The sequence below is a fragment of the Erithacus rubecula genome, assembly GCF_903797595.1.
Source record: "Erithacus rubecula genome assembly, chromosome: 3".
Classification (NCBI taxonomy): Eukaryota; Metazoa; Chordata; class Aves; order Passeriformes; family Muscicapidae; genus Erithacus; species Erithacus rubecula.
In genome coordinates, this window is record NC_136689.1 from 132,728,398 (window position 1) to 132,754,906 (window position 26,509).

Genomic DNA, 26,509 nt, shown 5'->3' on the forward strand with positions numbered 1-26,509 from the left:
AGAAATCCAAAACATCAAAGATGTGTTCCAGAAGTCACTATAGATTTTTTCCTGGAAAATCACAATGCATTTCTAATAGTCAACTTAAAATCTCAGGTTGGTGTCCATTTTACTACTTCAAATTTAAAAGGTAGTTGGAAACATGATCCAAATGTTCATCTTTTATTTTCATTAGCTTGCCCTCACCTATTGAAAATTTTAAAGGTTCAATTGCCACTACTTGAACATATGCCAAAATTTGTAATAATGACCTTGTGCAAAAAGCAAGATAGCAGAACTGAGCTAATAATAAAATTTAAAAATATATTTTTTAAAAAAAGTCTTTCTAATGCTGTTTGCACAAAAGGATGTTGAAATATGTTTGTTGATATTAAGAGTCACAGCACTCTGTATGACTACAGCTGTTACAGACACTTCCCAAAATGAAAGAGAGCTGAGTTGAAGAGCAAGTATTTAGAGAGGCAGCAATCTTGCAATTAAAATTCAGAGGTTCCCTGATGACAGACCTCTTGTCTTGTAGTAGACCACCTTGCTAAAAACAGAATTCTGAATTCTGAAAAAGGTTCTCTTTATTGCCATATTTCTCCTTTATTCCACCCTTAATCTTCTAGCAGGATATAGAATGAAGCAATTGCTTTGGTTGGAGGGGGTCTTAATTATCATCTAGTTGCAACCCCTCTACTACTGGCAGAGACACCTTCAAAACACATGGAAGCACTTTGTTTTATAAATTCTTATGAACTACACTCTATCTTAATAAGTTTAAAAAAGATGAATACATATGGTTGCTGTCAAACAGCTCTCTTGATGAAGGGAATTAAAATCAGTATCTTGATATTATTTGTGATAAGTATTTATTTTGGTAATATGTTGAAAATTAAATATCATATTACAATGGAATCATGCTATCAAAGTGCCTAGATGAAATAAATATCAAAAGGGAATCAGTATGTACATCTTATCTCAATATAACCAAATTCATACACTGACTCCTGTAGCTTGAGTTGAGGTCTATTATGTGCATAAATTAAAGTGCATTAATCAAGATACAATTAATATTTGCTTACCTTGACTCTCAAAATAAGTGCACTGGAACTGTGTAGCCAATGCAACAGCATAACCAGTAGTACCTACACACTTTTGTGATGTTGTATTGCCACAGAGAGACACAACACAGAAGGGGCTTTGAGAAGTGAGTGATTCACTAAAGAAACAACGATTTTTGTAGGTGCTCATAGTCTCCTATAGCTACTAACTACTGCCCTGCCTATTATGTGAGAATGGCTGTCAGGGATATGGTTTCAAGACCCTGATAAATGCATGTGGGCATAATTATATTGTTCTAACACTTCTCATCCAATACCTGGCAGATAACATTGTTTATGAAGATGGTGTGATGGTATGTGCACTGATGGATAAAAGTGCAATTCCATCTGGACCAATGGCATTACACAGGATTTACTAAAGCAATATTTTTACTCAGTAAAAGAAAATATTTGGAGACACATGAGGAAAACCTGAATTCAGCAGACTAAATCTCTATCAAAAGAATTTTAAGAGATTAGTTCTAAAATGAGTTGGCTTTTAATGTCATGCTGGCACAACACAAATACTGTTTATGTGTTTGAGCACCTTCAGTGAAGGAACAGCAAAGAAAATCAACAAGAAAATACAAATTGGCTGAGGAACCTCATACAATTAATTGGCTGCCAAAGTATTTGCATCAAGTGACAATTCTCAAAGCACACAATGTAATAATACAGTAATAAAATGCATAACTTGCTATTTTCATCATGATGACAGTGTAGGAGTTAGAATCAAAGAAAAACACATTCCTTACATTATAGCATAGACTACCTGAAAGTTAAATAATTCAACAACAGCATAAATTACTGTCGCATAAATTAAACATTATGCTTAGGAGAGCACAGAGCATATGATTGCTTGCATAGCAAAATGCAAAAGAAGCCCCAAACTGCACTGTTGAAACTTGATGCTGAATTGACTATACAATCACTAAGAATTTCAGTTTGTCTCCTTCTTTCTCTAGCATCTCTTGAATCTATAGCTGAACTTTTAGCAAATTTAGCAGTTATGACACATTCTGAAAAGCACTGCTAAAATTCTCATTAAAATAGGCAACTAGATAGACGTAAATTACTAATCCCATTGCAGAATTCACACACTGGAGAGTAAATATAATCATACCATCATCATCTCCAGCTTTCTTTTAGTAGACTCCTTCTAGGTACTGGGGGTCTACAAAATTACTTTTGAAGCCATGTTCTATTTACTTCCTACCCTACTTTCTAATGCAGAAAATTCTACACTTCTGTAGAAATTATTAAAAATTAAGATCAGAAAGTCATAATTTTAAAATATTAAAACTTGTAAGAAATCAAAAGTACAGTTCTCAGCCTATGGTACACAATTTCAAAAATATAACTAAAGTAAATTACTTTAAAAATAATATCACAGGATCATAGATACACATAGCAAGTCACTTCATTATAGTGTTTATATAAATATATATTTATGTACTTTATTAATAAATGTGTTTCCATAATATGTATAAATAATTTACTAAGTACTAATATCTTTAAGAATATTATTTGAATTAAACATATGAAAAATGTATAAGACTATTGTCAGATTTTTTAACAAATATATAATATTCATTAAAAACACAGAACATTTACAAAGTTTATATTTTTTAAAATTTTTTTAGTTTCTTTTTGAGAAAATGCTATGTTATAATAAATTATTTTCCCATCGTCTCTTTGATGCAATTAGATTCAATCTGTTAATTTGTGGTCAAGATAATGCTCGTGTTTGTATTCCTGACATAGTAAAAATTTTCATCTCAATTCAGGAAAGGAAAATGCACGATTTTCAGTAGAAAACAGTACAGTGTTTATTGATAAATAAAGAGCAGCAGTCTCTAAATATGATCATATGTTGTTTGACAAAGAAAGAAAAAAAGAAAAGTTTATATTCAAAAGTTTGGTTGTTTTTTTGTTTTTTATTTTTAGTTTTTTTTAAACAGATTCATATGCATCAAGGAAACATACAACTTGTTTCTCCCCTGGAATTTTTTTTTTTAGTTGTGTATATTTCTATCCCTTTCTGCACCCTCTCCATTCCCCCAGCTTTGATCTTCTCATTTGGTCCTTTAACAATACCCTATAATCACTGTATTTTTCTTACTTATTTTTTTATCTTCTGTCTCGTCTTTCAATTGTGTTGATTTTTTTCCCATAAACAGTTTCAAAATTGCCTGTTCCATGTGTCAGAATCTTTTTGTCTGCTATATCTTGTCTTCTCTGATATTTCTTATTCATATGCTGGTACTTCAAGATAGATTTTTCCAGCAATTTCTTTCACTTTGCATTTCCAGGATCCACTTAACATATGGAACTAGAAATTTCACCTAACTTTTCATATACCTACACACTAGACTTCTGTATTTGAGCTAATCATCTTAGGCTCTTTCATAATCATTTATGAGAAATAGACACTTTTACAGTACACCATATTGAAAGTCCAATATGAGTGTAAAGGGTCTGAATGAGAAGGTTTCAGAACAAGGTGGGCCACAGGGGTGGCTACAGGGGTGAGAAGCTCCTGGAAGTTTCCCCTGCATCTGACAGAGCCCATGCCTGCTGGCTCCCAGACAGACCCACAGCTGGCCAAGGATGAGCCAGTCAGTGACACTGATAGCACCCTTGGAATAATGTATACAAGCAAGGCATAAAAACTGCAATTTTAGCTAGAGAGAAGCATGAGATCATGAGGGAAACAGTCCTCCACACACCAGGGTCAGTGAAAAAGGAGGGGGAGAAAGTGCTTCAGACACCACAGCAGCTCTCCCCTGAAATCTGTGGTGAAGACCATGATCAGGCAGGCTGGACCTCATGGAGGTCCATGACTGAGCAGATATTCACCTGCAGCCCCTGGAGGATGATATACTGAAGCAGTGGATGCACCTGAAGGAAACTTGGCCACATGGGAACCCTGTACTGAAACAGGCTTCTGGCAGAACCTGTGGCCCCATAGAGAGAGATGTCCAAGCTGGAGATTTGCTGTTAGGACTTGTGAACCCATGGGATACCCCACACTGGAGCAGCCTGTTCCCGGAAACTGCACCCCATAGAAGAGACCTGTGATGGAGCAGTTCATGAAGAACTTCAGCCTGTGTGAATGATTCAGTCTGGAGAAGTTTTTTGATGACTCTGTCTCAGGGGAGAGACCTCACCCTGGAGCAGAGGAAGACTCTGGGTAGTCCTGTCCATCAGGAGGAAGGAATGGCAGAGACAATGAACTGGCATCAACCCCCATTCTGTGTCATCCCTGCACTGTTTTGGTGGAGGACGTAGAGAAAATCATGAGTAAAGTAAGGCCCAGGAAGATGGGATGGGTGGGGGGAAAGTATTTAAATATTTGATTTTATTTCTCATTATCCTACTCAAAAATCCTACTCAGATTTCATGGGTAATAAACTAATTTTCCCAATCTGAGTCTGTTTTTCCAGTGACAGTAATCCTGAGTGATCTCTCCCTGTTCTTATGTGGATCCATAAGCTTTTGTTAGATTTCCACTCACCTGCCCATCTGAGAAGGGAGAGTGATAGTGAGCACGGTGAGCACCTGGCATCCAGCCAAGACCAGCCCATCACAACAGGAAAGACAAAGCTATGCTGGACTGAGTCAACTTGTGATTTGGGACTTGGAGCATATGACTAGAGGAGAAGCTGGAAAAAATGGGTATGTTCAGGTTGGAGAAAAGAAGATATATGGAGCACCTTACTATTTTCTTCAACTACCTAATGGGAAAGCACTGAGAATATGAAGCCAGTTTCTTCTAAAAAGTAAATAGTGAAATGACAAGATAGAATGAACATAAACTGAAACATGTTAAATTGAGATCTAATGTAAGGAAAAAGAAATTTTCCATGATTGAGGTCAGGCACTGGAACAAGGGCCCAGAGACAGTCTCTAGAGACAATATCTCCATCTGTGAAGATGCTGAAAGCAGGCCTGGGCCCAAGCAAATTACTGTAGTTGACCTTGCTGTGGACAGAAGGCCTCCTGAGGCTCCTTCCAACCTACATGATATCACAAATCTATGATTCAGTTTAGCAGAGAACACAAGATGGAACATAAGTGCTTTATTCCCTGTTGTGATCTTAAAAGATATAGAAAGGTAGTGAACATGTAGACTTCTATACTGAAGATGCTCAGAGGAATCCCCTTCATCCTGTCTATTCCAAATCCAGGTAATTTTGCTTCATAACTTAAGTTGATAGTGCAGGAGTCTGTTTAACTCTCTGGTCATCTAACAATATTCCTAAATAATGAAAATTTTGGGAACAGCTATAAAATGAATTTAAAATCTTATGTGGCTTCAGTGTGAATTAGTCATATAATATGAAAATGAATTATCATGAGAAGAAAGGGACATTTGAGAAATGGAAAAAAACCCAAGACAGTTTTAAGCTCTATTTTTCAAAGATCCCAGAACAGAACGATACTTCTATTATTAAGATAACACAGTTTCATTTCCATTACAAAGACGAATTTAACAACATATTTATTGCTGTCCTGTTGAATTAATCTTTCATTAAAATGTTTTCTCAGCTAAACATTGTATTTTTACAAGTATGATTTCTCTGCAGTTGTCAACAAACGTCTCAATTGCATATACAGTTCAGAGCCCAGAGGCAATGTCTAACTGCAAACATTCCAGTCCAAGAAAGAAACCCCAAACTCTAACTGTTGGTATTCTTCAAGAACTATGGAAATTCAGATATGGAGGAAGCAAGTTAGTAGGCTGATGTAAATCACATGCCCATATCACATTCTTCTTTCCTTTTTTTTTTTCTTTCTTAAAGCTACTAGAAAAAATAAGCATGACAGAAAAATAGCAGTCTAGGTCACATTTCTTATTCACTCTCAGTAAATGAATAGTCATATCCTTTTAATGTAAAACTACCTAAAATTAGGACAGCAGCTCAAGATCCACAGAACTCCAGAGCTTATTATAGAAAAGAATATATTCTATTTAATGAGGGATTAAATCCTTTCATTTATTACACAATTTGAAATGAAATGCTTATGCACAACACAAACTACCTAAAAAAAGAGGAAAGGGGACAAATCTGAGAAAGACAGGACTTCTTGGAGTCTTTAATAACGTTCTTGTTTCCATGGAAACCCTGCCAGTATTCTTGATAGAATCCTCTGGAGAACTGGTGATCACATAATGCTTCCTAATTGTTTAGCAATAATCTGTTTTATTTTTCATGTATTTATCTTCACTTAATACCACACATATACAGCCAAAGATGGACACAGGATAAATTTCATGAAAAGAAGAACAATACAACATGAAAGTAATCCTACACAGAAGGACAAGATAATGTTTTTGGTTGACTAAAACCAACTCTATTGCTTCACATTTGAAATACATAAAATATATATTTAAGTATATTAAAAAGAAATTAAGTAATATAGACAGAAAGTAATCCAATTTTTAAGAAGCAATAAAATAAAGAGTGTTTCAAGTGACCCTGTAAAAAAACCTCCTAAATCTATTCAAGCTGAGTTGCATCCAACCATCTGACACATTTGATATGAAGACAATCTATGCAAACACTGCAGCTTTTTTTAAAATAGAACTCGATGAGAATACTCTCATTCCTCTGTCTGAATATTTGGTAGAAGAAATAATCTGCATATACACAGATGTATGCACAAAATTTTAGATTTGCTTCCTGTATGGAAAACACTGCATTATATACACTGAACCTAAAATTGCTGTCAGTGGATTTGAGTCTGAAATACAGCACATACCATCTCTCCAGGCACTTGCAAATAAATGACTGAGGCCTATGTCTTGAGACAGGGTTGTCCTGCTTCCTTTCTATATTTCTTTGGGGAAGCCTGTGCATTAGTCTTATTCTTAGATGAACTTACATACTTGTCCTCATTAGCCAGCGCTGCAAAACTTTTTACAGTCTTTACAGGCTCCTCATTTTCAGATTCTCCATAAGGATTCAGTTTTCGTAGGCCCAATTCACTTGTCAAATATTTGTTCACATTAAATACTGTCAATTGTTTTCAGAGTTTCTAATCTATAGTTACAAAATAAATTTCACTGAGGTTTGCAGCCTCTGGGCAGGGGCTGTTACGAGACCTTTAAATTATATGTTGACTGTTTACATACCTACTAGAAGTGTCTGTGACTTAATCAGTTCATTTATCTTCATTTGCTATTTGGGTTTGCTTTAGCTTTTGGTACAAAGATGAAATGGTTGTTTAACAACATGAAATCTTTGGAGGAAGCTATGACAAATGTTTCAATTAGACATGAGCAGTTTATCTTCAGAACTCCCTAAACAAATAAATGACAGGGAGAGGAACAAATGTATTTTTATCCCAGAATTCCATATTCTTTCCTAAATGTGCAAGTGATATGACAGACATCATTAACTTCATGAGATTTGTTTGTTTGTTTGTTTGTTTGTAGAACCTTAATGATTATATTTATATCTTCAATTTTTACAGATTTTTATAGAATATGTAAAATTTGTTCACAAACTGAAAACTTTTACTAAAGAGAGATATCTGATCAGTGTCCAGAAGTAAGTGTATTCTCTTAGCATGCTAGAGTTGCTTATAAATTTCAAGCTATTCTTTAAGTGTATCTAAATATTGAAGACAAAGCTCTTTGCTAGCAGTTTCTTAATTTGGACCATACATCTTTCAGACTGTTTGGCAAATTATTGTACAAAAATTAAGAATAGAAGTTGGATCTTTAGAAAGATTGGAGGAGTGAAATACTGGGGATGATGGAAAAGGGAGCTGTTAGTGTAATTATTTGCACACATTTAGAAAATCTCTTAATTGGACCTTTTATGCACTACCCTAGCCAAAAAATGGCTGAAATGCACCAGAATCTACAAAGCCTGCCAATTCCTGTGCTGACACTGTGCAGATTATACATTAATTTATTCTAGGACTAGAGGGCTACAAAATCACTATTGTCTGTAAACCATTTCCAGAGTGCTGGCACAAAGTGGATAATATGAAGCAATGGAATTTATGTCTGAGAGGAAATTATTTGGCTAATAGCAAGATCATTATAACACCCTTGTTCAAAATGGCAGGTAGTCTTACAAATAGCAGGGTAGGCATGAGACACAAACAAACATAATCCAAAGATAATTCAAATTAGAATGGTTGTAAGGCTTTATGCAACAGCACAGAACAGAACTAACATGCAGTGTCAGACTAAGCAGTTTATGGTATGTGGCACATTTGTCTGGCTCTTCTAAACCCACACGAACCTTTGGTCAAGCAGTTTATCTAAGGTTCTAGGTAGTATTCATAATGGAGAAATAAGGCATGGAAACAACGAGGTGCTATCATAGAACTTAAGAAGAAACTGCAAAACCAGATTACCTTGTAGCTTTTCAAGTAAACAGAGCCTGGAAAAACTGTGAAATCATTTACCTCAATGACAAAATTTAGAAATTATTTCTGTAATCTTAAGAACTAGATTACTGCTGTTGAAGAAATATTTTTTGTAAAGTAACATTAGTTTATGATAATTAAAGCAATTCTTTGCATTCCTTGTGGATACCTCCACAGTCGAGAGGCAGAAATTTGATAGAATGAATGCTTGAAAACTACACTTCTGAAAGACAGATTTGTGTGCAGATGCATATCATCCTGGATTTACACACACTTTTCCAGAATCATCTTAGGAGTTCTGTAAAAGGTAGGATAGAAAAAGGGACCATGGATCCAACATACCAAATTAATATAGATTTGTATTAAAAGGAAAGGCAGGTAGTGATCTTCCTAGATAAAATCTTTGTTTTCCAAAATAACATATATATCACCCTTCCCAGTAACACAGTATCTCTTTATTTTACCCACTTCCTCTGTTATTTCTTTTTGCCTTTTACCATCATCATTTAGTTCACTGGAACCCAAAGAAGGGTCTTTAAAGGCTCCTGGTGGAAAAGGACCAGGGCAGTTCTGATTGAACATGATCTAGGAGTGAATCCAGGTGGCCAAGAAGGTCGATGATATTCTGGGCTGTTCATCAATTGTGTGGTCAGCAGGACCAGGGCAGTGATTTTATCTCTGCACTCAGCTCTGGTGAGACCACACCTTGGACCTTGTGTTAGGTTCTGGGGCTCTCACTTCAAGAAAGACATTGAGGGGTTGGAGTACATCCAGAGAAGGGCTGTGAAGGGAGTGGAGCACAAGTCTGATGAGGAGCAGCTGAGGGGGCTGGAAGTGTTTAGCCTGGAGAAAAGGAAGCTGAAGAAACACATTATTCTCTGCAGCTGCCTGAAAGGAAGTTTTGGAGAGGTGGCTGTTGGTTTCCTCTCCCAGGTAACAAGAGATAGGACAAGAGGAATTGTGTAAAGTTGCACCAGAGGAGGTTTAGATTGGCTATTTGGAAAAATTTCTTCATGTAAGAGGCTGTCAAGCTTTGGAATTAACTTTCCAGGAAGGTAGAGGGGCACAGACAGCAAGACTTTACAATAAGAACTGATAGAAGTTTCTTTCAGGATAGGTCAGAAGTATAAATCTCTGCTCCAAATACTGTGTCAATGTATTGAGGCAAAGAAAATGACATTCTGATTAATCTCCTTTACCCTCTCAACACACCTATGTTACATGGAAATTTTTGCTTATACTGTTTTAAACTGATATGTAACTGCAGGTTTTTACATACTGTCCTGGTAGCTTATGTACTATTTAAAAGATGTTTGGTCAATAATGTTGCAGAAAGAATTAACAGTCAAAACTAGAATAAATCATCAGGAAGCTTGGATTGGCAAGAACATGAATATTCCCTTACATAACTATATGATCGCTTTAAGGAGAGTCACAATTCAGAGGAAAAGTCAGATATCATGTTTGATGTGATAAAACATGCTAATGCTGTTTTTAGCAATAACAGAACACTGAACAACAGAACACACACAGCAAAATATAACTTAGTAAGCAGCATAGTCAGTGGATAGCCTGACTAATATGGCAACCTCCAAACTCACAGAAAAAATTCATCTGCTTCAGCAAATGCTACAAAATATGGCAGTTATAATCTAGAAGTCCATTAATATATTTTTACAATGTAAATTCATTAAACATCACTAAGCAAACTATATTTTTACTTGTTTTGGAAATGAGAGAAAAAAATTTCATTGAGTGTTCAAGGTTTTTGATATCACCTTCCTTTAAAAAAATCCAAAACTCCTCATGGAAATGTAGAAAATATTTGATGAAAAAATGCATTCCTGCTATGGTTCTTAGACTGTAAGATATATGAAACCTATTTCCTTAGCTTCTTTGTAACTTTTTAATGCTACTAGAGCAGATACTAAACTCAATGTCTGTCCAAGGAAACTGTTTTTGTAGTTAAACTTTGTGGAAATCTAAATTTCTACACTTACCCACTACATTGTTTTAATATAATACAGTAGTTTATTTTCCAAATGCAAGTAACTAGGGAAAAATTCTTACTGACAAATAGAAATAACTTGTTTACAAATGTCTTAAGCACCTGTACTTTTGGGAATTATGGAAAGAGGTTCATCACAGAAAAGGCATTGAAAACTATAATAGACTTTTCAGACTGTAGAAGATCTCAGTCTTAGATCCAGTTTCTTTATTCTTACACAAAATGAATGGTTAAATTGTCATCCTGAAATGTTTGAAATTCAGTCCAAGAAGCATAGAATGTACTCTGGTCTCTTCAATAACCACGGTTATAAAAATAACGGTGGGAAATGATGTGAAATGAAACACCTGGTTTATCAAAGCTTCTTGGACAAACAAAAAAATGTGTCATTATTTGGAATAGAGAAAAATAAGATAAAAATCACTAAGATGGTTAGTGTTTTTCTCTATTTTGGCAATGAACTGAGTATATGGTGTGCAAACAGCTGCATCAGTAAAGGAATTTTGCAGGAATTTTTTTTTGTTTAAATTTAAGAGAATTATCCTTAGCACAAAGAAATGCTGATATAGGATTGTCAGAAGGAAAAATAAGTGAAAGGAACCATGACCATATTTATTATATGTTGAATCCATTTTTTATTTTCTGACTGTAGTTGACTACATTTCTATTTGTTTAAAAAAAAAAGAAGACAAAACAAAAAAAATCTGCCCAAGACTGTGATCAAATTTTAAACCTGTAATAACATGAAAAATATCTCCCAAAAGTGCCATTAAACTGTGGCTGAGTGTAAGACATATGAGGCTGCCTTTAATTTAAGGCAAGAGTTTACAGACTCAGAAAGCAAGTCATAAATTTGATAAATGGGAAATCAAAGTCTCTTTTAAGAGGTCTCTTTAAATAGTAGGAATTTTTCTACAGACACACATATAGACACTATATATACCTCTTTTTCTTGCACAGTTCAGGCTTACTTGAGCAGCTACAGTTACCTTCAAAAGAGGATAATGGAGTCACCATGCACCTAGACACAGAGAATAACTGGACCTGCTGTGGCTGCCTGGAACATTTAGAAAGAGCAAATGGTTGGCAAGCCACTTTGCTGACTTAGCTGTATTTAAAATGCAGCTTTGCAATTAAGCAAGGAAGATGACAGCACCCTGGAGTTATTAATCTTATACTGTGACTAATGCATAACTGCATGCTATCTGGAAAGAACTGACTTCCCTGTCAGGAAACTGGGAAAGACAGAAACTCTTTAATTATTGTACTTGAGAATCCAGAAAGCCAGCTATTGATTATTGTGCTGTCCATCTTTTTGCTTTCTCCCCTTAGGAGTGAAGGAGTGCTCTTAATCCATTTGAAGTACCATTTGTAGGTGATAAAACCTAGCTCAGTGAGCATCAGTCATTTTAATTTGATTTACTCAGGTGATGGAAGCCTAGTGTTTGTTAATGACTCCAAAGTTTTACTTCAGTCTTTGGTGTTCCTAGTGAAAACTGAACGCTTTATAAATCCTTGGTGTATGGATAATACCCACATGACTTGGATAAATGACAGAAACCCTCTGAGCTTTCATCTCCAATTAGAACAAAATTCCCGAATGTTTGCTCCTGAAGTTACAATTATTATTGTTACTATAAAACCTCTGCTTTTTAAATCTTGTTCAGATAAACAAAGGTAGAAAATAATTTTCATAGTTCTTTCAGTTTGACATTAAATAACCACTACCTCAGCACTTTCATTTGGTGCTCAAAGATGCAGGACTGAATCTCCAAATACTGCTTTTTTCAGTACTTATATTAAATGAAATAAGAGTAAATGAAGAGTTAAACCACAGCATTTTTCATATAGATGCATGCACTTTGCTTTTTACTTCAGATAGTTAGAAAATTGGAATTTGCCACCACATTTTTGGCCAGCCTAGAGATTTATAGATTGCAGTAAATAAGCACCATATTATTCTGGGACTTAGGCCAAATTTATCTACTGAAGCCCTTTAATTTGTGCCAAAAGTGCTTTATTCCATGGACAATACAGAAGGATAAAAGCCTTGCTTATCTACCTGGAATTCAACAATTAATGTTTTGAAAAAATAAACAAGCCGAACCAACCAACCAACCAACAAAGAAAACTAAAACCAAAATATTTTTCATTAAAAATGTTATTTAAAAACCAGAAAATTATTTAAAAATTGGGACAAGAATTAAAATAACCCTCACAGATGAATAACTGGACACATCCAGAGACCAGAAAGAGCATGCTGTAATTATGAGCTGTGATCTATGAAGCACAAAAATTCTTAACTAGTCTTTGCTAACTGAGGCCCAATACTTCAAAAGAAAGCAAGAATAAAGTGAAAAAAGTCAATTAGCAAACATTACTTGTGGTCTCATGAGTTGTGAAGTAAGATAGCATTAGTATTATAATAGTTAAAGAAGACCAAAACTAAATATGTAAAAGGAAATTGCAAAGAAGAAGAAAATACTTGGGTTTTAATTTGTTTAGGTGCTAAAGCATATACAGGGTGATGGGGGGGAGGTGGAAGATAAATGGGTGTTTAAATTTTGGTGGGAAAAATACATGTGGAGTAAATTATAAAAGTTCTTTCTAATAATATCGCATATGAAATATAGAAAACCACTGCCTTTGGAAAATGGGAAGGTTTTTAAAAACTGAAAATTACCTGGTGGAAATAAATTTTGCAGTGGAATGCAGGTATGGATTCTTTAAGATCTTCTGAAATCTTTAGTTTTCATCCTACCCTACTGCCTTTTCAAGAAGAAACAAGAAGGTTAAAGTGGATGAGAACTAACTTGTGTGAATTAGAGACTCTCCTGAGCTCTTTCAGGAACTTTTCAGACCCTTCCTCACCCTTATCCACCAGTGTGTAAAAGACTGATAATATGAGTTCTCTGATCCTGTTCCACAATCCCTTGACTAGCCCATTCTGCATCTCTCTTCTGAGAAATTTGCACTCATCCTTTGTTACACTCCAGCCATGTGAGCTGTTCTACTGTCTCTGTTTTTCCAACAATGTTGTACTTCTGTGACTCCTGCTGTCCTGTGTTCTTCTGTGTCCCAGGCTGACCTCAGGCAGGTTTACTTTCACCTTACCTTATCATTTCTGATGTCATTCTGTGCACATCATTCTGCATCCTTTGTTTATGACCCCTGTCCACTGCTACCTGACTTAAATGTGGGTCAAAATGTCTGTTTCCTATGCATCTTAGTTTAAAATTATTTTCTTTTCAACTTGATTGTGTAAGTATTGACACTGAAAAAGATCTGTTTTCCTCATGGTTCTCTAAAGACAGAACTGGGAATTAGCAGGCATCAAAATCAGACTTTTCGCTGTTAGTTACACAATTTTTACAGGTTCTAAGATGCATACAAAAGTTTAAAAATGCATGCCTAGAATTAAATAATGAGAGTATGAAATATGGGTGTCTGTCTATTCTGTCATGTCTCAAGAGGAAATGGCATCAAGTTGTCCCAGAGTAGGCTCAGATTAGACATCAGGAAAAAAAAAACTGCTGAAAGAGTGGTTAGGCCTTTGAACAAATTTCCCAGGGAGGTGATGGAGTCACCATCTCAGGAAGTGTTCAAGAGGCATCTGGATGTGGAACCTGGGGAGAAGGTTTAGAGGGGACTATGGTGGTGCTTGGTTGATGGTTGGACAGATAATCTTGAAGGTCTCTTCCAACCTTAATGATGTTCTGATTATGTGAATTATATAATGTTTGATGTGATATAAAATCTTTGAAATGAAAAACAAGAGGGAACAGTGACATGGAGACAATCAATGTATAACTGCCCACCAGCAAGTTTATTTCTCTGAAGTGCAAAATTCCAGCCAACATTAAGAGCATTTGGATTGGGAAGGTTAAACTGATTAAGCAGCTAGTGATCCTAAACTCTCACAATTAAAGTTTCTGACCTCCTCTCAGTTTGCCTCAACAGAACCCAGAATTAACTTGATGATGTAGTGCAAAGAGAACTTTTACCCATGAGTTGTTTTGTGCAGCTAAGGTCACCTCCACTGACTGACAGAAATGCAAAAGAAATTTCACACGCTACACTTGTACAGATCTACCATCAAAGGTTTCATCCTGAACAAAACTCAGAAGGCCATCATACAAGATGAATGAATTATCTTAACAAACCATTTATCTACATGTTCATTACAGTCAGTTCTGTGAGAAATTAAATATTTACTGATGGAATCTTTCATATACATGTAGCAAAACTGCTACAATTTTGTTACATTTAAATGCCCTTCCAGAGTCAAGATAATTTAAAGCCAATTGGTTTTAGCCTCTGACTTTGCAGAGCTGAATAAAAGGATTAATAAATTTTGTGGAATTCCGAATTTATTTTAGTAACACAACTGCATCATCTTCAGACTCCTTCATCAGTGTACAATTATAAAAATTGCAACTTAAAAACAAGCTACAGTTTTGGAAACCATCCCACAAGACACCAAAAGTGATGTCTTAATATTTAAATAAACCAGCAACACTTCTGCTAATTATGAGAACAAGAAGATTAATTAATGCTTAAGATGAAGATTCATGTTCTATAGGTGAATCAATTTTTAGGCTAAGAAAGATGCAGTCTTAGACAGATGTAGTGTTGAAGAATGTTAAAATGTCATGCTAGAATTTTAGTAATGAAATCTTTCACCTGCAAAAATCACTACTGGAAATCAGTTACTCTTGAAAAAATATTTGAAGGGCTTTAAATACTCCCCAGAAAACCAATTTGCTATGACTTCTGTCTTCTAGATGTAATTACAACTGAGTTATAAATCAGGATTTTCAAAATGATACCAAAATACTGAACAATATTTTCACAATTTCCATTTATATCCAGGTATATTCTCATTTTAGGCAGAAACTGAAAGATATTGAAAGGTTTATCAAGCCATAATTTCAATAATGTTAGGAAAATGTACCAGTATATTTAGAAGCCTGTGGCAGCCAAAGGTTTTAGATTAAGCAGCTCAGTAAATTGAGTTAATGAACCTGGGATTTACCAGTAATTACTTTCAAAGTATCTTAAATTATTTTACAAATATTATTTCTGCTAATTGATAACTATGAAGGATTTATCCAAGAATGCCATATACAAAATGAACCTTAGATAAACAGAAGGATGTTACAGGGAAACAATTACCCATCAAAGCAGAATTTACTAGCCCAAACTGGGATTAAGCTAGTTATACATCCTCTTAGAATAGTCTTTAGGTGTTTTTAACAAATAAATAAATTAATTTTAAATCAGATGTGAAAGACTGAGTTTTTGTTGTAACTGACGATTCTAGTATTGTGCTTTAATGATAAGTATCATGTTAAAACAATATTTTACTTTTCCAGGTTCCTTCTTCTCATTCACTCATCCTGGTTGCTCTGAGCCATCTTTACCCCTTTCAGTTTCAGGTATAATGTTAATATTAACAACTAGCACAACTACTATGTCCTTTGTCCTTCCTTAAGAAAAAATTTAAGAAAACAGGAAATAAAAGCAGTGTCTCAAGATTTTCATAAACCACCCAACTGTCTTCCACCTACTTGTTTAAGTCCTAATTCTCACCTTTAAAATGGTGGGATAAAAGATTTTGGTGTTCAAGAAGTTTTATTGTGTTCAGTATTGAGTTAGATTAATTTAAAATCTGATCTTTCTTTTTTTCCTCTTCATTGTCTTTATCAATTGCTATAACAATTTTTTGTAATTAAATTTGATTTTTATGATACTTTTTTCTGTGAAAAGCAGTCAGATAAGGCATTGCCATGTCTGTAATTTTCTTTATTTTGGTGTGAGCTACAACTTTGCCCAAAGGTTCTCTTTCTGAAATAATTACATATACTTTCTTTGTTTTCTAAGCAGAATTTAATTTATTTAGAAAGAGGTAATTTCTGTTTCTTTCCCAGTCCTCTGCATACTGTTTGCAGATGTAGTAAAGGAGGCCTGTTACCACACTGATGAGTTTAAATTATTTTGATGCACAAACCTTTTCATTCTGGACTATATCACATCACCCAAGGGTTAGGCCACTGATAATATAAGTTCCTAATGGGTTTTAGGAGAACTCCCTCCACTACTGATAGCAATTAGCAAAATCACATAGAGATGTGCAAAAACAAAATTTATAAACCAAATGGAAGTATGACTCTGCTATTCTGATTAATATTCTGATGTGGAGATACACATTTTTGAAGAAAGGAAAAGCAAGAACAACATTATAAGACATTCAAAGTTTTAAAAGTGTAAGATCTGTTTAAAAATGAAGTTAATAAAAATGAATTATTTTCTGTTAGAAAAGTTTTCATAGTTAGATTGCTTTCTAAAAATTTGCAATTTTTTTTCAAGTCATCAATGCTACTGCAGTAACAAATCATTGCACGTCATAAATTTTCACATGGCACCAGCTCTCCATCCATCCTAAGAACTTTGTTATTGGACCACCATTATCACAAATGAAGAAGCACAAGTTCTAGACATGAATTGGTTGCATAAAACCCAACTGGAACTCTCATGAATAGTGTTGCCTGCTTAAGGAGCATGTACAGTGTTAGATCATTATTATTTCTGGTATATTTTCAGTGAGGTAGGAAAGCATTTAACAGACACTATATATATCAGTAATGCTAATATTGCTTTTTATTAATAATACAGTAAAAGTAATACATTTTAGCACTAATGTTGGGAATATATGGTAATTCCAATTCCAATATTTATATTTCTCTATCAATTTCCTGATTTATAACACATCAATAATGACTTAAAATAGCTTCACATAATTCAGCAAAGTTTTACCACTATTTGAAATGGTAAGAAATCTGTGGTTTTGGTCACACACTAAAATTCACATGTAGATTGACTATTTTTCAGGCCCAGGTATTTTTTTTCACACAGCAGATTGTGCCTTTATGCCCCTGATAGTGAATATCAGGTACTATCCTGAGAATAACACTAACATAAAAGAAAATACAAGTGTGGTAGGGTACAGTAGTGAGAAATTTCAATTCTTCTCATAGATGGAAAATTTTTATTTTATTGGCATAAAAAAAATACACATATTAAAGATGGCTAAAATAAAGAACTTACAAAGCTCTTTTATTCTAAAAATTCAAAGCAACAAAAGGTGCTGTATATTTCATTATTCAAAAAGTCATTCTGGATATTATTTTGCAGATCTTCCTCTGCCCTGCTTGAAAGCACACAGCATGGTACTTGAAAACACCCAACCATTATTCTACTGTTTCAATAAAATAGTAGATTTTTTCATCCTTTCCACCCCCAAAAGAATCTTAGTTAATGTCTCTATTTCTAGAGAGCAGCATTGGCATTTGTAGACCGTTTATATTTTTTTTAAAATACCAGCCATAAGAGTGTTAGCCATTCTAAGCCACTGATTAATTATCAAAAAGGATCTGTGGAACAAGCTCTGAAAAAGATGCTCATATATAATTTCTTATATATAAATATATAATTCTGTAACTTTTTTTTTGTTTTCTTTCCAATTTCTCAAATAATCCAACATGTTTCTTTTCCAGACTCACATAGATCTACTGGGGCTTTTCCCAAAAATAAGCAAGAGCAACTATTTGTATATAAGAGCTAGCTTCAGGCAGAAAACTGCTCATTCCCCAGGAGATGTAATTTATTCCTGCTTTTAAGTTAGTGCACTCTATTTTCTTCTGTGTATATTGTCAGTTCCAGTAGTTAATGCATTACATGACATCAAGTGAAGTACTTTGACTTTATATCTTGTTTTGTTCTTTCCACAGCCTACAAAGACCAGCTTATAACAAAGATGCAAAGGCAGTCATCTTATTTTACTGCTTATATTACTAGGTTCTATTTGACATGATTTTGTAAAATCATAAATCCATCTGCAACCAAATATATCTTTCTGTGAAATGCTTACACTGCCTTATGATTATTTCTTGGTAATTATGTGAAGTTTAATTTTAGTTGTTGTGTTTTGTTTTTTTTTTAATCCATAGTATTCTATTCCACATATAAACAAATACAACCATTAAAGAGCAGTGTATTTGAAGTTCCACAAGGCACTTTGATTTAATTTGAAGCTACTCTCTGTTGTATCTGACCTAAACCTTACCTCATGGATTTGAAATATGTATAATCATGTATCTGTGTGCTTACACAATTATACCAGTGACTTGCAATTAACAATTTTTTCAGTCCAGTGGGTTCTGCATAGAGTAAATGGCAAAATATTTAAATAGTGAGCTGAATATTCTAATTCAATTTAACACCTGTTATATCACTTTTAAAAATAAGAGCTCATACGTATTTCAATTCAGTTTATTTGGAAAAAATCCACTGCAGAAGAAGAAGGAATTAAGTATACATCTATAAAGATGGGTATAAATAAATATATCTTTGTAAGTACATACACACATATAAATTGCAGGGGAATTCCCAGACTTGGAATTTAGTATTAACCTCTTCAGGTTTTTACCTACCAACCATGACAATATATGCAAGAAATAACTCAATGTCCATACAGATAAATAGTAAAAAAAAACATAAATGCATTTTTATCAATGGAAAAAATTAATCTAGTTAGTGGGTTGTGCACTTATCTGATCAAAATATATATTTATTTAAACAATTAGAAAACAAAGTCTTGTTGAAAATGCAAACAGAATTTTTATATCGACAAATATTTTGTAGCTAAATGTACAGATAATAGTGAAAATATTTCATTAGAACATCTAGGAATACAAATACAACTGTATTCTACACTTGAAATTTCTGAATTCGAAAAAAAAAAAGGATTTTAGAATGGTGATTTTTATAACACCCATTTTAGCATGGAATAAGGAATTTTTAGAAAACATTAAAGTCAGAATACTTCCTTGATTATGAAAGTGTCTAATTCTTATAACCTTTATATAATGAAAACATTATATATAAATGTAGCATTATTTATTACCCTAAGTAAATTGTTTCCAGCTCACTGCATTATGGGGAAACTGCAAGCTGCAACATTAGCTCAGGAATAGGTGATATAATTAAGCTTCTGTCACATTTAATGATTAAAAACAACCTTATCAAAATTAATTTTTCAGGGGAGAAGGCTTCATTTAAAAACTAGTCATGGATTGTGCACAGTTTAATTCAAAGAATCAAAGAACCCGTAAGTTTGGAAGTCTGCACAGTGGGTGATCTTGTCCAAACGTGCTGCTCGAGCAGGGTCAGCTACAGCACATAGGACAGGATTGTATCCATCCAAGTCTTGTCCACAGAGCTGCTTTCCAGATCAGCCCACAGCCTGTACTGGTCCTTGGGGTTATTCTTCCCCTGGTTCAGGACTCTGCAGCTGCCTTTGTTGAATCCAGACTGTTCTTCCTGTCCATCTTTTCAGCCTGTCAAGGTCTTTCTGAAGATTGCACAGCACTCAGGTATTGGCCATTCCTCCCAACTTTGTGTCATCAGTGAACCTGTTGAGGAGCCATCTGCCCTCTTGTTCCAGCCACTGATGAATAAGTTAAACAATACTGGGCCCAGTATGGATCCTTGGAGGGCACCACTAGTGAAAAACCTTCAACCAGATCCTGTGCCACTGATTAAAACCCTTCTATACAGCCAGATTTTAATTGACCTCTGTCCACTCATCCAGTCAACACTTCCTTATTTTCTCTACCAGGATTTTGTGGGAGATTGTAAAAAGCCTTGCTGAAGCCAAGGTAGACAATTTCCACTGCTCTCTCCCCATTAATCCAGGTAGTTGTTTCATTGTAGAAGGCAATCTGTTTGGTCAAACCTGATTTACTTTTAGCAAATCCATGATGAATACTCCTAATCTAATACTTGTTGTCATCCAATGGATACAGAAGGCCTTCAGAATGAACTGCTCCATCACATTTCCAGGGATTCAAGTGAGGCTGGCTGGCCAATAGCTCCCCATGTCCATCTTGCCCTTTTTGAAGACCAGGGTGAAATTTATTTTTTTTCAGCCCCCAGGCACCTCTCCTGATCACCATGACCTTGCAAAGATGACTGTGAGTGACCTCACTACAGTGTCCAGAAGCTCTCTCATGTTTTCACTACAGTGTCCAGAAGCTCTCTCATGTTTTCATCCTGCCAGAGCCCATGCACTTGTGGGTGTCATGTTTGCTTAGGTGTTATCCAAGCCAACCCTTCACCAAGGGAAAATCTTCCCTCCAAGACTCATTTACCCTGGCTTGTGTCAGAGAACCCTGAGGGCTGATCATGTCAGTGAAGACTGATGCAAAGAAGAAATTTGGTAATTCTGCTTTCTCAGTGTCCCCTGTTACCAGGGTTCCCCCTCTATTTACTGATGGACTCACATTATCCTTTTGTTTTTCTTCTGTTATTGATGTATTTTGAGAAGCGTTTCTTGTTGTCCTGGACATCCTTTGGCCAGATTTAATTGTGGATGGCTTTCCTGGTCTCATTTCTACTTACTCTGATAATCTCTGTCTATTTATTACATGTGGCTTGGTGTTGCTTCTAACTCCTGTGTATTTCCTGCTAATGCTTGAGTAATGACAGGAGCTCTTTATTCATCCATGTGGGTGTCTCTCCCCCTTTGATGGATTTCTGCTCATTGATATGCATCATTATTGGTTCTGGAGGAAGTCATACTTGGATATCAACTAGCTCTCTTGGATCCCCCTTCCCTGCAGGGCCTGTTTTCACAGGATTCTTCCAAGACCATCCGTGAAGCAGCTAACATCAGCTCTCTTGAAGTTCATGGTTGTAGTCTAGTTGCTGCCCTGCTTCCTCCTTTCCTGATACATAGCTCCAAATTTTCATGCAGCCAAGGCTACCCCCAACCTTCACATCTCCAAAAAGGAGATGCTGTTAATATGAAGTGGAGCAGCTCACCATTCTTTGTGAGATCCTCTACAACCTGTGACAGCAAATTGTCATCAGTGTTTTCAAAGGAACCCTGCAGACTCTCTGTGCTTTGCTGTGTTGCTTCTCCAGCAGATGGCAGGGTAGATAAAGTCCCTCACTGGAACTAGTACCTGTGACTTTGAGGCTGCTTCAAGCTGCCTGGGGAAAGCCTCGTCCTCCTCCTTCACCTGATCAGGCAGCCTCTAGTAAGCACCCACAGCACCTTCATTAATCTGCTCTTTCTTTGATCTGAACCCATAAACTCTCAACTCATTAGTCATCCATCCCAAGGCAGATGTCAGTACATTTCAAGCGTTGTCTCATATAGAGAGCAACCCTGTCACATAGTTGACCACGAGAATTAAATTCAATTTATCTTTTTATACTTAGGGGTTTTTTTTCACTTCTAATAAATCAAATAAAGTAATATTTATTTTAATTATTTTTTATAATAATTTAATTTATTTTAACGTACTTTAATGAATACCAAAACATGCAAGTGAAAATCTTTGTGCATTCAAGAGGAAAGTTAGAAAGAGGAAATGAAATAATGCAATCATTAAATATGTCTTCTGATTTCTCAATAAATTCCTATGGAGAAAAGTAAAGGAATAAGAAGCTATTTGATTAATAACTCTTTTTTTTTATGAATAAAATCTGTCCTAAAAATATATAACTTAAAAAACATGCAAATATTGGTATTATTTAACAGATTAAAAATTAAAGCGTTTAGTAGAGCGTCCTGTATATACGCTTGTGACGTTACAAAACACTGCTTCCAATGAAATACCACATTTTGAAACATCAATCCATAAGAATCACATTGCTAAAGCACAAGCATGAGCTCTTCCTCATCTCTTCATTTAAAGTGAAGGCAATGTAAGATAAATGATCTAAAATAATGAGGAAAAAAAAATCCTCAAATTTATTTGTTCTGAATTGCAAGAGGCAGATGACAATGATATTTACACACTAGTCTACAGACATCTATGATCATAACCATGCTGACTTCTAAGTGTGCCTCAAATTCAAGATTTTTTCTGAAATGTAAAAACAAACCAGCAAACAAACAATCCTCAGATTAATATTGAATAAAATATACTTCTGTTCTTGGTGTTTTTCTTGCTTGTGTTAGGATCCTCTGTGTGAAATGTAATGACCATTGGTATAGAACAATAACATTTATCACAGGAAATCTTTAAGGATGAGTGTTTAATCAAAGAGTCTCCATGGCAAACAGGGAGAAAGAGATAAGAAGCTCATTAGTCTGTAATCATCTTCAGCAACCTTTTGCAGAATTCTGTGTTGGATAATTGTATTAGGCAAAATTAGGAGAGAATCATTTGAATAGAATCACAAGGGCCCATTTTATATGTAAAGTTAGATGTTTCTGTCATAAAACATTGACTCGTAGAAGGAACTCTTGAAAATAATTGGTTATTTTTCTTTTATTGGACATGGCCCAAAAATACCTTAACAGCAATTTGTGCATTAAGGCTTTAAGTCATTATATTAGGACTTAAATCAAGAATCTGTGACATTCTTAGGTTATGTTTCAGTAATTTGTAAACCACCACTATTAAAATATGTACCTTGGTGTTTGTTTGTTTGTTTTTTTTTAATTTTTGTTCATCAAATCTTTACCCCTTAAATTTCTCACTGCTAGTGATTCAAGAATTGTCTTCTCAAAACAAAACATTTTTCCTTCAGTACGAGTTTCTGCAGTAAATCAAGCTGTTGTCTTAATCCTCTTTCACACATACAGAAAAGTCTGTGTCCTTCAGTCTCTAGACAAAATGACAATTTGGAAAAATAACAGAATTTATTTCCCATTTTTCTGAATCCTTCCTAATTTGTTAACTTACTTTGCCTTAAGAAATGACACTGTGCAAATAATGACCTCTCTAATTATGAATTAAAAAAAATGGTTTTCATATTTTCATATAATAGTCTTATTACAAACTAGTGATGTCTAACCACAGGGTTATTTTGGGAGTTTATCATTTCAGTTCAAATTTACACAGTATATTTTCATTTCCCCTTGGAGCAAAACCAAAAATATACCCAATGATCTCCTGAAAAATGTTATATCAAAAAGAGGAATGTCTAACTCATTCAAGAATACATTTTTTTATGCCATTCATTTGAAAATTGACAGATTGAGAATTTGAGCAATGAGGTCCATTAGACTTCGATTTTGCTACAAATGTATGTCTTTTGAAAGTTAACATATTCTCATCATATCTTTTGCATTCTCATCTCCAGATACAAAATTTGAATATGTGCCTTGATTTTATATCCTCTTCATTATTAGCTAGCATTTTTCTGGGAAGTAGGAGTGGAAGACTCAGAAGTTATAAATATTTTTACTGGAAAACAATATTATTAAAAATAAGTTTGTCATTTTTTCAAGACAATGGATAAACTTATTAAATATTTCTAACCATGAATAGGAAATTAAAGTATGGTATTTCCAATGGCACACCTTTCTTATACATAATTAATTTTTAGCAGTGTTGGTTAACCATGTTTTAACCAATCTGTATTTATTAGAATGGTAATTTCAGTTGAAATGTTCTTGTAGGCTCTGCAATACTTCATCAATCTTTTTAGACCAATACAAAAGTCGCATTTTGTAAAATTAACCTGTGAATCTAGAAACTGATCCCAAGGTTACCTGACATATTGTCTTTGGTTTCATATAGCAGTGATAGCACCTTCATTTTATCAGCATGACCTCCATTTGCTGCTCTGCAAGCATTATTCATCTTTAACAGTATTTCTCTCAGGAAATAAGATTTACCTGTAATATAGGGTTCCCTAGTGTGTCTATATTTCCAATATGAGCAAGGGAAAAGGATTTGACCTACAATATTTGTTAGAATACAAGGAATATCCTCTATAGAAATCTTAAGATAATCAAATCTGACTAAGAGTAAGACCCTGTAAGTCAATTGTTTTGGCAGCTTCATATTTCTGTTTGCTAAAAAGCCAAGTTACTAATAGACAAAAAGTCAGTTCTCAGGAAGCACTAATAGATCCCAAATATACATTCCCACAGTTGCAAGAATGTTGTACACAGACATTTATATCCTACTTATCACTAGGTTTCTAGTTCTTATTACATAACATATTTCAAAATAAATGATAACTATAATTTTAGTAGAATATTGGCCTAAAAATTAGCAGGTATATATGCTGAGACACATAATATATGTGAGAAAGAGATCAAAATATTCAAAAGAAGGGTTCTTTAATCATAGTTTAAACTTCATATTAATACAGACATTAAAAATTGTTAATACTAATGCATATATTCAAGACCATTACTGCAGGATTTTTCTTACCTCTACAGATAGGAACAGGGAAGTCCCACGATGCTGTAGTGACAGAGTTGGCTATGCAAGTAAGCTGTGGGTGTCCATCCAAAATATATCCAGTCACACAGCTGTATCGGATTTTGTCACCAACATCAAATCTTGTGCCATACAAAACACCCTTTGGTGGAACTCCTGGATTGCCACAAGAACTACTCTGTAATTCTGGAAAAGAATGTATTTATCACTTAAAATGTTTTTATACTTAAAATGTTGTTATAAATAAATGTTTTATTTTGATTTAGAATATAGAACACAAATTGAGGCAGCTTTGGACAGGTAGAGTGTTTTCACGGATATTATGAAACTCTCATGGATATTATTGAACTCTTAACACTAAAAATCCACTGCTGACTTAGTGTATTTTACATTTGCTTAGGTACCCACATATTCAAAGGCAGATGAAAATAAAGCATGAGGTTTTCCTTAAGCTCCAGCTATCTATATATTCATGTAATTTTTAAATTAGATTGATACAAAACAAATCATTAAGTACTGACAGGAAACAAAGCAACTTGATATATTTCTGACTTTGAAGTTATATAAATGCAAAACAATAAAAAAATTATAATACAAATGTGAAAGAACATCAGATTCAAATTGAACAAAATTTGGAAGAAAAAATAAAATTAATCAAGGCAAGAGATAATTTTAACAAGCATAAGCCTGAGCATGATCAGGAAATTGTTCAGATAGATTTTAGACAATGAGGAAATGGATGAGATACTGTAGGAACTGGTTTCTGAGCAAAGAATTAGTTAATTTAATCATGTATATCATCATGTATATAAATACAACAGGTCTGGTAACTTCTTCCATAATACAGAGCTTTACACCACTTTACACCACTGAGAATCCAAAATGACTCATGACCACTCTTAGTTTGATCTCTGGGGCCATTAATGAGAGTTCAGTTTCTGTAGTTGGTACTCACACTTCAACCATGTACCCTTTTGACTGGTGTTTCAACATCATGAGTAGCTTGATTACAATATTTTCAGTCATTTACTACCAAAGTCCTTTAGTTAATGGACTTTAAAACACAACTTTAGTGCAAATGTGAACAAAATATGTTTCATAATCTCATCCTGAGCTCTTCAAAGCTTGTACCAAGTATACTTATCAACCTAATGTTAACGGGGAAGAGGCAAATCAGGTAAACTTGCATTTGGATTCATTCCAAATTCCACTAAACTAAAAAGGAAAATCGTGGAAGAAGAGAGGGTTATGTATGTATTGTTTTAATTTGTTTTACTAAATTCTATGTGATTAAAACACTCTTCAGTAGCCCTGATTTGTTAATGAGTGTGTGCACAATATATTTAAATGCCTAAGCTGTTATAGGTTTCAATTAAAGAAAAAAGATATAAACGCTTATTAAATCAATCAGTATGTTCTCCCAACATTCATTACATTCTCAAACTTCAATGTCCAGAACTACCAAGAATCTTTCTAGAATACTACTAGACTTCTGATTCTAACCATGAAACAAAACTATGCAGCATTTATTAAAAGCTAGAATCCACTATGATAGTAAACACATTCCTTATATGTCCACATGCCCTATATGTCCATATATAAACACTATAGATAAAATATATGCTAATGAGTTAATTTGCAAGACCTTATTTGCCAATCATGTTTTGATGTGAATATGTTAAATATGTATATTTGTTGCTGAAGTCATTGCTGCTATTTCCTGCTTTCTCTTACATAATAAACTGGGGGTTTGGATTTGACTTTCATTACCTTTC

General features: G+C 34.4%; 1 protein-coding gene and 1 long non-coding RNA gene across 4 annotated transcripts in view; one reads left to right on the forward strand and one right to left on the reverse strand.

Annotated features, from left to right (window-relative positions):
• The window catches only part of CSMD3 (CUB and Sushi multiple domains 3), a 568,112-nt gene that overhangs the window by 396,193 nt on the left and 145,410 nt on the right, over nt 1–26,509 (reverse strand). For all 3 annotated transcript variants that reach the window (XM_079302232.1, XM_079302231.1, XM_079302230.1), the window contains exon 4: nt 24,726–24,920. In XM_079302232.1, the coding sequence (XP_079158358.1) occupies nt 24,726–24,920 (195 nt within the window). The remainder of the gene's footprint in view (nt 1–24,725; nt 24,921–26,509) is intronic.
• LOC306800288 overlaps nt 1–26,509 on the forward strand; it is a 448,386-nt gene that overhangs the window by 395,653 nt on the left and 26,224 nt on the right. The gene's annotated exons all lie outside the window — the stretch shown is intronic.